The sequence below is a fragment of the Xiphias gladius genome, chromosome 16 (genome assembly GCF_016859285.1).
Source record: "Xiphias gladius isolate SHS-SW01 ecotype Sanya breed wild chromosome 16, ASM1685928v1, whole genome shotgun sequence".
Lineage (NCBI taxonomy): Eukaryota > Metazoa > Chordata > Actinopteri > Istiophoriformes > Xiphiidae > Xiphias > Xiphias gladius.
Window position 1 is genome coordinate 14,018,844 of NC_053415.1, and position 16,773 is coordinate 14,035,616.

The 16,773-nt window shown below is 38.8% G+C and overlaps 1 protein-coding gene across 3 annotated transcripts; it reads left to right on the plus strand.

The window, feature by feature from the left end:
- Positions 1-2,220: 2,220 nt before the first annotated feature.
- ttc21b (tetratricopeptide repeat domain 21B) lies at positions 2,221-16,671 on the plus strand. 3 transcript variants are annotated; one of them, XM_040148981.1, is made up of 29 exons: positions 2,221-2,629; positions 3,034-3,163; positions 3,271-3,381; positions 3,496-3,662; positions 3,782-3,904; positions 5,892-6,049; positions 6,634-6,718; positions 6,873-6,971; positions 7,100-7,292; positions 7,394-7,491; positions 7,852-8,052; positions 8,282-8,411; positions 8,503-8,660; positions 9,237-9,461; positions 9,584-9,822; positions 10,281-10,353; positions 12,882-12,992; positions 13,074-13,212; positions 13,547-13,653; positions 13,893-14,081; positions 14,288-14,398; positions 14,493-14,574; positions 14,712-14,862; positions 14,953-15,114; positions 15,223-15,418; positions 15,753-15,977; positions 16,164-16,284; positions 16,379-16,446; positions 16,528-16,671. In XM_040148981.1, the coding sequence occupies exons 1-29, from the start codon at positions 2,606-2,608 to the stop codon at positions 16,603-16,605; spliced, it is 3,954 nt and encodes a 1,317-aa protein (XP_040004915.1). In that variant the 5' UTR covers positions 2,221-2,605; the 3' UTR covers positions 16,606-16,671. The 3 variants fall into 3 exon arrangements, with proteins under 3 accessions (XP_040004915.1, XP_040004917.1, XP_040004916.1); XM_040148982.1 differs by lacking the exon at positions 2,221-2,629 and adding an exon at positions 2,672-2,769; XM_040148983.1 differs by lacking the exons at positions 5,892-6,049; positions 6,634-6,718.
- Positions 16,672-16,773: the final 102 nt, after the last annotated feature.

Consider the following 16,773-nt stretch of genomic DNA (forward strand, 5'->3'; position numbering starts at 1 on the left):
CTGAATAAATTTTGGCCAGCCTGCTCTCAATTTGTAGGACATGTATAATAGATACAAAGTGGCAATTGTTTATTTGAAAATGTCAAAAGATTCTTGTTCTGTAAAAAAAAATCTTTGCTTTTAATTTCATCCATCAACTGATGTAAGAGAGCCAATATAGTATGAAATATAGCCTATGACTGAAACCAGCTCACAGCCCCACTCATGGCAACAGGTGGGGTTACAGACTGCTTATTTTAATGACCAGTAAATCAAGAGTGATTCTGCAGATTCTCCTCACCAGTTGCTCAGCAACAGGACATCAAGCTCCTTTGTTAGACTGCATTAGGGTGGAAGGTCGGAAGTTAGTCTGCCATCCCCAACCCGGGAGTCTCGCAAGCTGGGCAATAATATGTGGACATGTTCTATGTGAAAGGATGTCTACTTGACTTGGGATTTAGCCACTGGCATGCATGGAGGAGCATGATGAAAAACAATTCAGAAAGAAATCTGAGAATGCTACCCATAACAGCTCTGTAATTTTATTTTCTGTAGATAGATGGGAAGAAAATCGTATTAGATAAGGTAGTGGTGAGTTCCCCCATACCTCTCCAATGTGCTGATAGACAAACACACAAACTGGCAGACAGACACACACGCACACTCAATTTTTATCTCAACCACTAAAGTGTACACACTCACACACACATACAGTGTTTCAAATGAACCACTCCCTCGGTATCTCACAGCAATACACAGAAACAAAAATACCCCAGTTTACAGACAACACCTTCTCAATTCAAAGATATTACAACAATATAATTACTGCAAATATGTAACAAAGTAGATATCCCCGACCATTTTTATAGTACATTTTAAATTCAAATTAGAACAAGCAACTTTTTTTTATTGCAACACATATGGAAAAAGAAATAAAAGAGTTCATTTGCAAGTGAGCTGCTCGTATTATTGGGCATGGCTTTTTGATCAATAATGGTCTGTACAAACCACAATGGATATAGCCATTAGAATGCTATAGCAGTGTATCCCAGGGGGTACATATTCCACAGTATTTCCTCTAATAGGTTTTCAGCATTCTTTGTAAGAGCAACAACACATGCAGTATTTATTGCTCTTTGCTAAGTACAACACGTCGAATATCTTCCATGTAACTACTATGTATAAGTATTATTGAAAATGTCATTATTTAATTTGGTTTAATAAATTGATAAAGACAAAATACTTAATATCATTCATCATGTTTATTTCTTTGGTAAAATAAACTGTTAGCTAAATTGTGTGGTATGGCACACAGACATTTCCCATTGCTGCACATGCTCAGAGCTCGATACCAATCTGATTTACTCCATTGATGTGTGCCTCAGAGAGTAATGATTATGTGCCAGAGTTAGTGCTAAATAGTATCTGACAAGGCATGGAAAGGTCTCTCCTGGAACAATTGCACTCATGCTGGACACTGGCTGCTCCTGACACGGACTCAACACTGTAGACATCAGGAGTTCATACTTCACAGTCAGCGCATGGTGTTGCATGACATTGGGCCAACAATTACCACTGGCTGGATGGAAATATGTTTCCACTGCACATGATAAACTATGCAAAGCTGTGTTAAGAGGTGAGAATTTGCACAACCTTTCTTTTTTTCTTCTTTGCTTGAGACGAACAAAAATATAGTTGATATTACACTTACAAAAAATTAGATAAGGTGTTGACACTATCTTTAAATGTCTTGCCTAAGCTGAGGATGCTAAATTATGTAGGTCTGGCAAACACAAGGCAAGCCCAATACCAAGCCTACTAACCACATTAATCCAACCTCTGTGAGTGTAATCTAAGCCATTGAGCTCCTTTAATTTATTTCCATATATTCAAAGTAGGTTAAACTTACTTTGAAATGCAGTATTTTTTTCTGCATGTTGCTTCAAATGCCCTAGAATTTAAAACATGCTATCTTATAAAATCCTGGGGTGTGGTTAAATTCACCAATTTATTCATATTTATGAAATTGGAATTGATTTATTTTTTCCATATTTTCCCACATAGATGTTTCAGATAAATTATTATTACTTATTATTATTATTACTTATTATTATTGCAGCAGCAGTATCACATTTAATAAAAGAGCGTCTGCGCCATCTAGAGATACAAATCGAAACTAGCTCGATTTAAACCTAAAGATGGCGTCTAGTATTTGAAAACTTTGTTCCCTGAGTATGGTCTGCCGGGCTTCCTAACAGGCTGACAAACTTAAAACACAGTACCAGTCATCGCCTAACAAACTTTACGTATAAAATATTCAGATATTCAGAAACAGTATTAACTATGGTTAGGGTTTAGCTCTGCCAATAATCCTGAAGGAGACGAGATATACAAGCAGCCGGCGTGCAGGCGGTGCCTGAAAGGAAAACTCAGTGGAAAATACCCCTTCTATATGTAATCGTAACTAAGTTACCAGGCAACGCTAAAGGAGTTGATGCAAGATGGCGAAAAACCACAACGAAAACTGCAATTATGTAGTTGTTTAGTTAACGTACAATGCAAACGAAGTAAATCGGTAGTTATTTTCTAGTTGGTTACTGTTTAAGCACAAAGCGTCTCAGACAAGATGGAGGATGAAGAGACAACGCTTGTAAGGGCACGTTTTAGTGATACAGCACCTTGTTCAAGTCAGCGGAAACCTAATATTACAATAATGCTACAGTTTAGCCTGTTGGGAGTGTGGCGAAATTTACAGAGAAGTGGTTAGCGATACACGAGAGAGGACTGTCCGTAAGACCTCAATAAACGTTCAACAGCAACAATAGCTGTGCGCGAGGAATGATATCGGCTAACGTTAATGATGTACTAGCTAAAATATACTAAAGCTAAACGCAGCAGGGTTCCTCTTTTAACTTTGGTTTGCATGTTACTTTTTTCTGTTATGAAAATAATGATTGCAGCATGTGACTGAGAGCGTATTTCACAAACCGTATTTTGCTATCATCATATCCTTTAAATATATACAAACGCAGTACCTTTTATATTTTTACACAGGCTTTGATCAGGTACTACTGCTATGAAAAGTATTTCAATCACGCTGTAAACGCTGCAACAGCTGCTCAGAGGAAATTCAGCAATGATCCTGTCTACAGTTTTTTCCATGCATATGGTATCTTAATGCAAGGTAAGTTTGAAAGAATCAAATAAAATAATAGCATTACCCTTCTCTGGTCAGACTAGTGTCTCTTTGCCATCTGCCACAAATGCACTTATGTCGCTATTTTACTACAGATCAAATTCAAGAAGCTTCAGTAGAGTTGGACAGAATAAGAGATAGTCGAGATGTATCTCTCTGCACATTGATGGCTCTTGTCTATGCTGAGAAAAAAAAGACAAACCCAGGTAATCCAGCATACAGTAGTCCTTTCATTCATGTCACAGCTGTTTGATCAGACTGTTTTAAAGGACTGGACACACTTGTTGAAAATATTCTAGTAAGTTTCATTGTATTCACAGACAGAGAAGTAATTCAAGAACTTGATGCAAAGGTCAAAGAGGATCGTAAAAGTGCATCTCCCAAGAGTCTTTACTATGCTGGGATGTTTCTATGGCTGTTGGGGCGAAATGACAAGGCAAGGGAGTACACAGAGAGAATGATCAAACTCTCCAGTGGCTCTAGAGAGGTAAGATACTTAGGTCATATGTTTGAGAAATGCATGAGTATTATTTTTCCATTTTTATGCAAAGCATTTAAGTGAATGAACTGACTTTTGGAAAATTTACGTTGATATTTGTCGTTCAGGGAACAATCCTGAAAGCCTGGATAGATGTGACATCTGGTAAAGATGCCTACGCCAGGAAGGCTGGAAAATACTTTGATGAGGGACTGAAAGAGAGAGCAGATGTTTTTGCTCTGATGGGAAAGGTGAGATGGGCAATACAAATTACAATTGAATCGTCTTCTTCGACCACAGCTGAAAATATTATGATGCTATTAGTTCTCCTATTTCCTATGCCTCATACAATATTTATTGTGTCTGTAACTGACTTAGTGCTTGACTTAATGTGTCACTTGCCAAAACTGTGATTGGTGTATTTTTACTATTTACTTCAGCTGTTCCATTCACCACAGGAAATATCTTTCAGTTCACTTTGACTGTATTATTTGGATTATTCTAATATAACTTTGGAGATATTACTTCCTTGGTTTCTCCTGATAGGGTTATTTCCTTAAAGCATTTAGGTGTTTCATTCATATTGAATAGTAACAGACTTACAGTCCTGTTTGAAATTATTGGCACCCCTGAATTTTAAGTACAGAATTTAGAATAACTTCAGAAAATAAATGCAAATTGACCAATTTTGTATAGTCAAAAGATTTAATAAAATGGCCAAGGTTACAAAAGAAATGGCCAAGGTACAAAAGAAAATTAAAAAACAAAAGTTGCATAATTATGAAATAATACAAACACAAAATGTACCCCAGACACAATTACTGGCACCCTTCATTAATATTTGGTTGCAGGACCTTTGGCAACAATGAAAGCCTCTAATCCCTTCTTGTAGCCACCTAGAAGATTCTGGTACCTGTCTGCTGGTAGTTTCTACAACTCTTCCTCTGCTATGCGTTCAAGCTCTTTTAAGTTTGCAGGAGTCCTTTTTGCAATGGCAGATTTCAGGTTTTCATTGTTGATCTAGGTCAGGACTCATTGCTGGCCAGTTTAAAACAGTCCATCTTTTCCTTTTCAACCATTCTTTTGTCCTGCTGAATGACCCAAGACCTTCACCTCAAACCTAGTTTTTCTGACAGTGGATAGCACATTTCGCCCTAAAATTCCTCGGTAACCCTCCGATTTCATCATTCCTTTGATACGTTCAATGCCTCCAGTACCAGAGGCAGCAAAGCAGTCCTACGGCAGTTTCCACAAGCTCCAGCAGGTTTTACTGTAGGTAGGGTGTTCTTTTCCTGAGGGGCTTCACTTCGTCACCTATAAACAAACTGGTTCACTGCATTCCCAAAGAACTCTACTTTGGATTCATCTGTCCATAGACCATTATCCCAGAAAGACTGTGGCTTATCAATGAAAGTTTTTGCAAACATTAGTCTTACGTTTCTTTCAATAATGGTGTCATCCTTGGCCTTCGTCCATGGAGCCCTACTTGGTTTAGTGTGGGCGGCGTATAGTACAGGATGAAACCACCGCTCCAGATTGCTCCAGGTCAGCCTGAAACTCTTTAGATTACTTACGTGGTGTTTTTTCCACAATCTGCGTCAATCTCAACAGACTTCTCTCATTGAGTTTCTTCGTAGCGCCACGTCCGAGAAGCGTCTTAACAGTTTTATGCTTGTGAAACTTCTTGATAACACTACAACCTGTTGAAACAGGGATTTCAAGATCTTTGGCGATTGCCTTGTAGTCTTTGGAATTGTTATGTTTTTTAATAATAGCATTTCTGATGTTCTCAGACAGCTCTCTTGTCTTCGCCACTGTGAAGAAGAAACTGTAACCCCACAGCCCCTTTTTATGCAGCAAAACTATCATTCATAGGTTATTTCAGGTCATGTGAACACTGAAAATTAAGCACAGGTGAGTCTTATTTGTTTTTTATTTTGTTTGAGGAACTAATTTAAATTCATCAAGAGGGCAACAATAGTTGTGACAGGCATAAATTTTATGTCTGTATTTTTGTATTTCAGTATCTGAAAGCTTTTTTTTTGTTCATTAACTTTGGGCATTTTATTAAATATTCTGATTAAACAAAATTGGTTACTTTTCATTTATTTCTGAAGATATTCTTAATTCTGCACTTAAAATTCAGGGGTGCCAATAATTTCAACCAGGACTGTATATTCCTGTTTTTTACCTGCCTGTGCATATGATAGACCCAGAGTGATGTTTGGTTTGTCCTAGGCACAATACTATGAATATCGTCAGAACTACTCCGGAGCATTGGAGATGGTTAACCAGGTCATTGTTAGTTTCCCTGGGTTCTTGCCTGCTCTTATCAAGAAGATGAAACTGTTGCTCAGCCTTCAAGACTGGGAGCAAACCATAGACGCAGCCCACAGGTAATTGCTCAAGTGGTTAGGAGGTTTCTCCCAAATCAAACACAGAGGTAACTTCTCTTTTAGTGCAGGCTTATCTGAGCTCTCTTTCTTAGACTCAAAGAATCTTAAGAAGGGGTTATGTCTCCGGTGAGATCAGAAAGTGCAAAAAACATTTGAAATCAGCACCAGGCATATAAGAAAAAGCACAGTCTGCCTTTACAAATGGTTCAGCATTCAAGTGCAAATGAAACACTAGCATGATGCCTCAAACCAGTGCATACTGACTAAGCCATTGTTTGTGCTCGCCCCTCTGGACCTTAGCCAGTTTCAGACAGCATAAAAAGGCCTTTGAGCCAAAGTGTAGAAGTCTAACATAATTTCAAGGAGTTGTAGCTTCAGGTTTGCTGAGAGGTCCAAGTAGCATACAGTATACTTTACATTCCTTGGCAGCCCACACAATTCCTTTTAGTTTTAATTTTATTTGGCTGGAAGCTCAATACAGTACTGCAGCATATCAGATGTTCTATTACTATCAATCAAAGAAATCCAAGCTTATTAAGTGTAAGAGATAGACTGCATTCACAGCACCTTGTGTCATGTTTCAGACTTTTACAGAAGGATAAAAATAACTTGGAGTCACTACGGATCTTAGCTCTACATTCTTTATGTAGAGATGGAGATATTACAGAGGTAAAGTTGACCTATTTTCACATGTTCATACTTTGAACTCATAGGGATGCAATTCAGCAGGAACCAAAATAAAATGGTAAATACTGGCATTTATGATTGAGCGTGGCAAAGTGGTGGTCAATTAACAGAAATTGTTTTATATGTCTGTTGGCAGTCAGTAAAGCAGCTTTCAAACCTCATCAGCAACTTGGATATTCTGGAACCACACAACCCTGAGCTCTTCTATAGAATGTCTCTAGCCTTCACTCGTGTTGTAAGAGGATTTTTCAATATTCTCTCTAAATTCTTAATGGTACAATTTAGGCCTCTCTTAAAGATGTTCTTGTCTTGCGTGGAATTTTGGAGTTCAGCACTGTTCTTGTCATTTTTGTTTCCTTAAAGTGTGGACGAAATGAGAAAGTGATTGAGCAGACGTTCAGGATGGTGGAAAGAGCCTTCTCTGTGGCATCAGGGGACTCAGATTTAGCCACAGAGTTGGGCTACCAGATGATTCTTCAGGGCAGAATCAAGGAGGCTATGAAGTGGTACAAGACTGCCATGACTTTAGATGAGACCAGTGTTTCTGCTTTGACTGGTAACATGTTACAATGATTGATCACTTATCAGTACAACACTCAGGGTCCATACATACATTTTATTCCGAAGATGTTACATGTTTTACTTTTTGTTACCTAGGAATAATTCGTTGCCAGCTGATAGAGGGCCACCTTGAGGATGCAGAACAACAGTTGGAATTTCTTACAGAGATTCAACAATCTATTGGAAAATCGGGGGTAAGGTCTGTTATAAATGCTCACAGACAACAACATGAAATGTCTTTTTACTCTATTAAGAGGATCCTAGAGAAAGTGGTTTAACTTGGTTTAGAATAATTTATTTTACTTTAAAAAAAAACAACTATATGTTAAGCTCTAAATGAGCATCTGACAGGAGAAGAAACAGCTGTTCCAGTGGTTTTTCAGTATTTACTCCTCAGTTATTCTTCCTCTGAGACTTTGTTTTTAAGCATGTGTCTTTGATCCATCTTGTACCCCTTGTCAAATTTTCTTCTCCACTGTCTTCCTCAACCTCTTATCCAAAAATGTTTGCTTTTCTCTCTTTTAGTTCATTTCTTTTTTTCCCCACCCTATTAGGAGCTACTGTACCTGCGTGCTGTTCTGGCGGGGAAAAAGCGCCGTCCTCAGGAAGAGGTGACCAACCTGCTGAACGATGCAGTGGACACACACTTCTCCACACTGCAGGGTCTGCCGCTGGGAGTGGAGTACTTTGAGAAGCTCAACCCTGACTTCCTTTTGGAGATTGTCAAAGAGTATCTTGCACTTTGTCCTGCTAAGGTACGACCGGGAGACCTATCAATGAAAGGGTGTCCGTTGGTCCTTCAATTTCGGCAGTGCAAGAGAGCCTCAGTCAGTTATGCATTTTTTCGCCCACTGATGATTGTGTTTCACACATTTCAGGATAGTGTGGTGGGCGTATTCAGGCTTAATCTCTTCTAATGAGAATCATCATTAAAAAGTTTGAGAATCTTTGCAGTAAATAACACTTTTACTCTTCATGCTTTAGCCTCCAGCTCAGGGCCAGCCTCCTGCTCCTCGGCTCCAGCACTGTGCCACATTGTTGGATACTGTCGTCAGGATTGTGCCAGGTCTCCTCCAAGGGATCTTCCTGTTAGCCAAAGTCAGATATCAGTCTGGTGAGCAATGCATTTCAAGTATTTAATTGTGTTTTTGAATTTTTGTTTTCCAGTTGCTAATTTAAACTGCACCGCTTCTGTGTTCATTCAGGCGACACTGATGCTGCTCAGAGCAGTCTACATCATTGCTTGGAACAGTGTCCTTCTCATGCAGATGCTCATCTGCTAATGGCACAGATCCATCTGCTGCAGGGTAACTTCTCTTTGTGTTCCCAGTCTCTTGAACTCTGCCTCAGCCATAACTTTGAGGTAAGATCACCAACAAGATGACAGTATTATTGGCTGCTGAATCTTTATCAGACAGCGTGCATTCAGGCTCTTATTAGACCCACAGCAAAATGTACAAATACAGTGCAGCTCTACCACCTTTATCTGTAACAATTATTGGCACATCAGCTTGTCCTCAGCTAGGCATATTAATACAGCAAAGAATGTAGATGAAAGGAAGAATAACGCCACATCCAGTAAATATGCTTTGTGTCCACAGAGGGGAACTTTGATGATATTGTCAGCAGAGACAAGACATCAGTGTGTATTATTAAATGCCAACAGTTCAGAAATGTTGGGATTACATTGCCAGGTTTGGGTTCATTAAAAGCTACAGTGGTTACAGCAGAAGTCAGGTTAATACAGAATAAATGTCAGTGTCATTAGTTACAGTTCAGCTGAGTCAGGCTGATCAAAATTATTTCTATGGTGAATGTTATTTCTTGCTTGAATCAATAATTTCACAACAGTGTTATGTACAATGTCTTGAAAATATTGATATTGTTTAACTTAGGGGATTGCATGTCCAAATAGATCATGACTTCTTTCCCGTTCCAGATTCAAGAACATCCTTTATACCACCTGATCAAGGCTCAGACTAAGAAGAAAATGGGTGAACTGACAGAGGCTATTCAGACACTGCAAATGGCCATGAGTCTTCCAGGTGTCCGAAGAGCTGGATCCTCATCCAAGTCAAAGAGTAAGAAGATTGAGCTGAGTCCTGCTGACTGTGTCTCTGTCTTCTTGGAATTAGCTGAGACCCTGTGGCTCAATGGCGAACAGGTAAAGTAAAGAGTTTTGATTTCAGAAGGTTAGTACATGATGCTTCCTTTTGGGTTTCCACCTATACATGCCCTTGAAGAAAAAAGTACAGTATTAGCTTATGAATTGATTTAAAATTTCAGCATGAAGCAGCAAAGGTGATGCAAGATGCCATCAATGAGTTCTCGGGCACCCCTGAGGAGTTACGTGTCACTATTGCCAATGCGGACCTGGCCCTGCTGCGCGGTGACACCGAGCTGGCACTGAGTATGCTCAGAAACATTACCCCTGAGCAGCCCTACTACATCCAAGCCAAGGAAAAAATGGCAGACATTTATCTGAACCACAGAAAAGAGAAACGTCTGTATGCAAGCTGTTACAGGTGAGCAGCAAATTTGGATCCAAATGAACAAAAAAAAGGACACTGGAATATAAAAGTGAACTTGATGTAAGATAGTAGCTGAACATATGAAGGCATACACTCCATTTGAAACCTAATGCATTGTAAATGTTTGTCTTAAACATGATGGCTGAAACTTAATTAAATACGTGACTCTAGGATATCCAGTCATCATGCAAATGTCATCCAGCTGAGCCTGTAGTAGGATTTAGAAGACCACAAACTTAAAGCAATTTTAATCGAAGCCATTCATGCAGTAAAGAAGAATTGTGCACCGTGTCTTCTAGTTCCCTCCAATCTTCTCTTGGTTTCTGATGCTACTTGTATTGACAGCTGAGACACAGTAAAGCGTGACTGAACCTCAGACCAGCAGAGACATACAGTATGTTTACATAATGAAGTACACCATATGTGATGTGGTATCTCTGTCTTTTCTCCAGAGAAATGGTGGAGAAGCTGCCCAGCCCTCACACATATCTCTTACTAGGTGATGCCTATATGAACATTCAAGAAGTAAGTGGGAAATGTGATTCAACTGAGTCTTATGAGATGTTTTCTGTATTCCATGACAACCTAGAATGGCCTTAAAGGTGCTGCATGCTTCAAATAACTAAATTCTTATTATTGTTTGTGTAATCACAGTTTTATTTTGAGCAAGTCATTTATACCTTTTTCCAAAAAAGCAAAACTCAAAGTTGTACTGAAAAGCTGGATTATAAGTAGAGGAGTTATGCAAATGTTTAGCCAATGCGTAATGCCATCACTGCTTTTCTGAGTTTCATTATACTTCAACATTTCTGTTCTTGCTATTCATGTAGTGGAGCATTGTAGTGTTCAGATTTTTTCCGTTTTGATGTGCAGTGATGGAACTGTATTGAAGTCCTTCACCAAGGAATTATCTTGGGCGATTAGCATCTGAAAGGAACACAGGACATCGTTCTTCCAATCCCCACTCTGCAGTTGAGAGCAGTATAATAAAACAGAGTTTGGGAATGCTTCTTTGTAAAATTTAGAAAACATATCAGAAATGCTCCAAAATTTCTGTAAGAGGAGTCAATTTTAAGGTGGATCAGGAAAAGGCCAAATTTCTGGTGAAGTAAACTACCAAACTAAAAGGTTATGCCTTGAATGATTACCTACAACTCACATTACATTGTTAAGATACAGGGTGCCCCAAACTTTTATAATCAGATAGTGTGAGCATCTCAACTCGCAGAGCTAAGATGCATGTATCTTGTTCATAACCTTGGAAAACCTACAAAAACTATACACTAGTTTTGAAGATGATATTTCAAATAAGAAAGAAAAAGTTGAATATTCTGGAAAATGTGTTGAGAATGAAAAGGGAGAGCAAACTGTTAAAATCCTGAAACAGCAACAGACTTAAAAAAGCTATGTTTAGGACTAGATTAATCTAAAAAAAAAATCACCCAGTGCATGGTAGCTCAGAGAACAGATGCTCAGCAAAATTAAAATACTACTTATCACTAGGTCAGTGGGAACTACAGCTGAAGATTGTGACACAGTATTTTATGTAGGCTGTATAAAGGATGAAACAGGGTTAATAGTTTCCACACAATGTTTCACCTATAAAGAGTGAGCAGGTATCAATATACAAGTACTTAGGTATTCACTTTGATTCTCAGTTGCAAAGGGCCCCATCATGTATAGTTTGTTTGTTTACGAATCAGTCAGCCTCTTCATTTTTTGCAAAGACCCAGGGTCCATGGAGTGGATAGAGGCATTATGTTATTATTCTAGAGGGCAGCCATTGAATCTTTTATTCATTATGGAATCACCACATGGTTTGGTAACCTGTCTGTTAAGCTCAAATCACAACTCCAAAACCTAATCAAAAGTCTCAAAAAATAATTGGTATGCTTACCAAACTGTAAGTAGAACTGGTAGACGTTTTCCTTAGTTCCACTATCAATCAAAATACTGAACACTAAAAGAGTGTGTGTGTGTGTGTGTGTGTGTGTGTAAAAGTTATCGCTTTTAATTACGAGGAATGTGCGCTACTTTGGCATAGGGCATTTGTGCAATATCTACCATTATGGCTTTTATTCGGGGGAATGTGCAATATCTGTGTGTGATAAATGTTGAATGTTGAATCTTAACTAGTAAACTGTACATGTATAGGTGGAGAGGCTGTGTGCTGCTGCAACACCCGTGCTTCTCTCGAATGCCCAAAACAAATTTCTCCTAAACCTGACAATGGAGGCTAATCCTAATCCTAATATGAAAAGGCAAATAAATATATTCATCAACTAGGCGATATGGGTTAAATAATTGAAGAAAACTATTCTTACATTCATGCAGGACACACAATGTTAATTAATAGGTAAGATAATTTGAGCTGAACATTTAAAATGAATATAGTAAGTGGTTATTTAGTCCTCTCATCCCTATACTTGCAAGGGGAATAACTGCTAGACCACAATATGAGACAAACTGAAATAACCTGAAGCTACTGGGTATTGTAATTTCTTAACACTGCAAAAGCTTAAAAAATAGGCTAACTAAAACAGGATTAATGCAAAAAATATACAGTAACCCTCGCTGATAAATTCAGGTAAAAACCCCAAAAGTCACATCAGAAAGATAAAATTATGGTAAATAAATAATGGTTGAAAATGGAAAGGGTCACAACAAGCCTGCATGTAAGTGACATACTGTTGAATGTAGAGTTGGTTTCAGTTGAGTCATTAAGTCAAAGACAAGGAGGTATGATCACCTTTTTATGGGTCAACCCAAGCCTCCCCCTAAGGTCCGTCATGTTGACTAATTCACTGGTTGTGGGTAAGATGGTGTCATTCAAAGCCAAATCAGATCTCCCCAAGTCAACAATCAGATATGGTATCTTTGTCCAACTTTCCCATCAGCTCTTAAATAGAAGCATGTGGCAGCCTATGGGGTGTTTACCAAATATTCACATTTTGTAAATAATACAATGTATTAGACTGCCATAACAATAATTCCAAAAACCTAAAACTATCAACAAATGTTGACACCACTTATTATCATGTCTTTATCCTCAGCCAGAGAAAGCCATTGAGGTTTATGAGCATGCTCTGAAGAAAAACCCCAAAGATGGTGCTTTAGCCAGTAAGATTGGAAAAGCCCTGGTCAAGACACATAACTACATCAAGGTTTGTTTGTACATTCATTGAAAGATAAACAAAATTCACTCGCATATAAACCAGTGTTGACACAAAGCTGCTGTTACGTAGGCAATAAATTACTATGAAGCAGCCTTGAAAACTGAGCAGCAAAACTTCCTACGCTATGACCTGGCTGAGCTGCTGATGAAGATGAAGCAGTATGAGCGCTGTGAGAGAGTCCTGCATGAAGCTCTAGCCCATGAGCCAGGTACTTTAGGTGTCACAGTACTTTCACATACACAGTGAACTCCTGAATTCAAACACCACATTAAAAAAGAACAAGAGAATCCAGTCATGAGGATAGTTTGTACACAGAAGTGATGATGCAAATAATGCTTCAGTATAACAACTTTGATGCCAAGATGTAAAGAACATATTAGCAAATATTGTTTATGGCAATGCCAAACTGTTTTGGATTTGTAAAACAAATCAAAACATCTCTCTGCTATGTTTTAGTAAGTAAAAGTATTTACTGATTGTTTTTGATCATTTTTTGTTCCGTTGTTTTTCTAACTTGACTTTTTTTCTTTGGACCTACCCAGTGAATGAACTACCGGTGCTCTCAGATGATTGCCGTTACCTGGTCCTGTTGGCAAAGATCCAAAATAAGGTTGACAAAAATGAGGAAGCTTTACTTTCCCTACAAAAAGTAAGGGGTTCCAGTTATCTGACTCATCTTTTCACATTTTGTGTAAAATAAATGTTTTTCATGATTATTTTCAAGCATTACTTACTGGTGTGCCTGAAAGGATAGACACAGAGTAACATGAAATAATGCAACATTTTTTGAATTGCAGTAATCTTTTACTTGTTTCTACAGATATGACAATGATGATGATTATTACTGCTGTTATTTCCATAATAAGATTGTGGATTTGCTGTTTGAAGGCCCGTGATGTGCAGGCCAAGGTCCTGAAGCGGGTGCAGTTGGAGCAGCCTGACGCCGTCCCCATGCAGAAGCAGCTCGCTGCAGAGATCTGTGCTGAGATCGCTAAACACTACACAAGTCAGAGGGGCTATGAGAGAGCAGTCAAATTCTACAAAGAAGCTCTTGTGTATTGTGAGACTGATCGCAAGGTCAGTGCAGCTGAATCAAAAACATTCTGTGTACTCACTGCAGCTGCGGTTGACAAGCTCTGGCCTCTTTTAGTGTCGCATCCTCGTGTTTTTAAAATTTTGTGATCTTAATTGTTGATACTTTGATTTAAGCAGAGAGCCTTATTATTCCACAAAAAATCCTGTCACATGACCTTAATTTCAATGAATTCACTCCGTGTTGTTAGGTGATGCTGGAGCTGGCTCGGTTGTACCTCACTCTGGATGAGGTTGATGCGTGCCAGGAGCAGTGCAGCGTCATTCTGAAGAATGACCAGTTTAACGAAGACGCAACTCTGGTTCGTTCTGTCTATCTGCCACCACAATTGTGACCATTACCTCTTCTTTGGAAGTGACAAATAGAATTAATTTCTTACATATGTTTGTCCTCAGATGATGGCTGACATTATGTTTAGGAAGCAAGACTATGAACAGGCAGTTTTCCACTTTCAACAACTCCTGGAGCGCAAACCAGGTGCAACAAAGCCACGTTTTTTATTGTGGTTGTTGTTGTTTTGTTTTGAAACACAAATTTCTGCTGAATGTAAATTTTAATTGATGATTTAACCTTCTCTAAATGGAAAGCATAAGAACTTAGACTTTTTGTTTCAGACAACTACCCAACTCTTTCACGTCTTATTGACTTGCTGAGGAGGGCTGGGAAGTTGGAAGAAGTCCCCAGATTTCTTGATATGGCAGAAAAACATTCTTCCAGGACTAAGTTTGACCCTGGGTTCAACTACTGCAGAGGACTTTATCTTTGGTAAGTTTGGAAGAGGGTTTCCTCGACTTTATGGCGACATCTGTTTCAAGTTTAGTGCATTATGTGATTAAACTTGTGCTTGCTGCTCAGGTATACAGGAGCTCCTAATGATGCTCTGCGACACTTCAACAAAGCACGGAAAGACAATGATTGGGGTCAAAACGCTGTGTATAACATGATTGAAATCTACCTAAACCCTGACAATGACACCATGGGAGGAGAAGTATTCGAAAATTTAGACGGTGAAATTGGGTGAGCAGCAGTAGGAGCTTACAAGTGAAAGAATAGACTCTATAAGGCACATTCACTCGTGTGTTTTAAACCCACAGACTTCTAGTGTTCACTTTTGTTTCTCATCAGGAACTCCACAGAGAAGCAGGAGTCAGAGCAGCTTGCTGTGAGAACAGCCGAGAAGCTGCTGAAGGAGTTAAAGCCTCAGACATCGGGCGGACACATCCAGCTCCACATCCTGGAGAACTACTGCTTTCTGGCAACTAAACAGAAGGTCAATGTTGAGAAAGCCCTCAGTGTTTTTACAGAGATCGCAAACAATGAGGTAAGTAAACTCCAGATGGTGCATATGATTTACATCACTATCTCTTGTGTAAATAAACCCACACCAGGAGCTTTGCATTATTTCAGGCTCCATATTACTGTCAATCATTCCGTTTGGTAATAAACTGCACATTACACTGTGTCAGGCTGAATTTAATGGATTTTGTAGTTCAGTATTGTGAATTTTATTTTTAAAAGAACATTATATTTTATTATTTAACTTTATGTACTGAAGTTACATTAGCATGGTGTTGGTGTAAACAAATGGCAGTAGGACAGTTGCGAGGTGTTTTCATATTAACCTCGTCTGACCAGAATTCTATGGTCGAATTCAGAAAGACCACGTCCCAGCACTTTTGGCCATGGCGACAGCTTATATGATGCTAAAACAAACTCCCCGAGCCAGGAACCAGCTCAAACGCATAGCTAAAATGAACTGGAGCATTGTTGACGCCGATGAGTTTGAGAAGAGCTGGCTGCTCTTGGCAGACATCTACATCCATTCGGGGAAGTATGACATGGCCGGGGACCTCTTGAAGCGATGCCTCAATCATAACAAGGTCAGTACTGCAAATATTGTGACTGCTTAGATATGATGTGGTTTACAGCAATTTAAGGGAATTTATTTCACAAAAACCTTTTTTTCCCCTTATTTAGATTTGTGAGGGTTTTTTTTTTTAATACAATGCAGAGGCCATCTTTTATTTTAAGTACTTTATGATAATAATTGCACTTTTTTTCCACAGTCATGCTGTAAAGCTTATGAATATCTGGGCTACATAATGGAAAAAGAGCAGGCATTCCGTGATGCAGCACTCAACTATGAACTGGCTTGGAAATATGGAAATCGGACTAACCCAACTATTGGTAAGTCCACCGAAATCACATGTCAAGTTCTGTTTATAAGAACAAAAGGGATTAAGGAAATATTTCTTACATGTAATGTCTGTTTTTATTTCAGGGTACAAGCTTGCTTTCAACTACTTAAAGGCTAAGAGGCATGTTGATGCCATAGATGTGTGTCATAAGGTGAGACACCAGTGGATGTTTATAGTTTTAAGAGCTTCAGACTGTTTTTATCCCATTAATCATGTTTGCTTTCATCCACAGGTTCTGGCTGCTCATCCAAATTATCCAAGAATGAGAAAGGACATCCTGGACAAAGCCCGGGCTGCCCTTAGATCTTAGTATTGGACCTGTGTGTGTGCGAGAGATGGAATCAATGTTTCTCTAATAAAAATGAGTTAACTTTGATTGAATCCGCTTTTATTGTTTGGATTTTCCTGTTGAGTGTAAAGAATGTGCAATTATTAGTATTATTTCTTTGGCAAAGCTTCTTAGACACTATGTCATGTT

Excerpts from the sequence above, each read along its gene's own strand:
- ttc21b (XM_040148981.1), top strand. The coding sequence starts at position 2,606 with ATGGAGGATGAAGAGACAACGCTT. Across the intron at positions 8,412-8,502 it reads CAAAGTCAGATATCAGTCTG|GCGACACTGATGCTGCTCAG; the intron begins GTGAGCAATGCA and ends GTGTTCATTCAG. Across the intron at positions 10,354-12,881 it reads CCTATATGAACATTCAAGAA|CCAGAGAAAGCCATTGAGGT; the intron begins GTAAGTGGGAAA and ends CTTTATCCTCAG.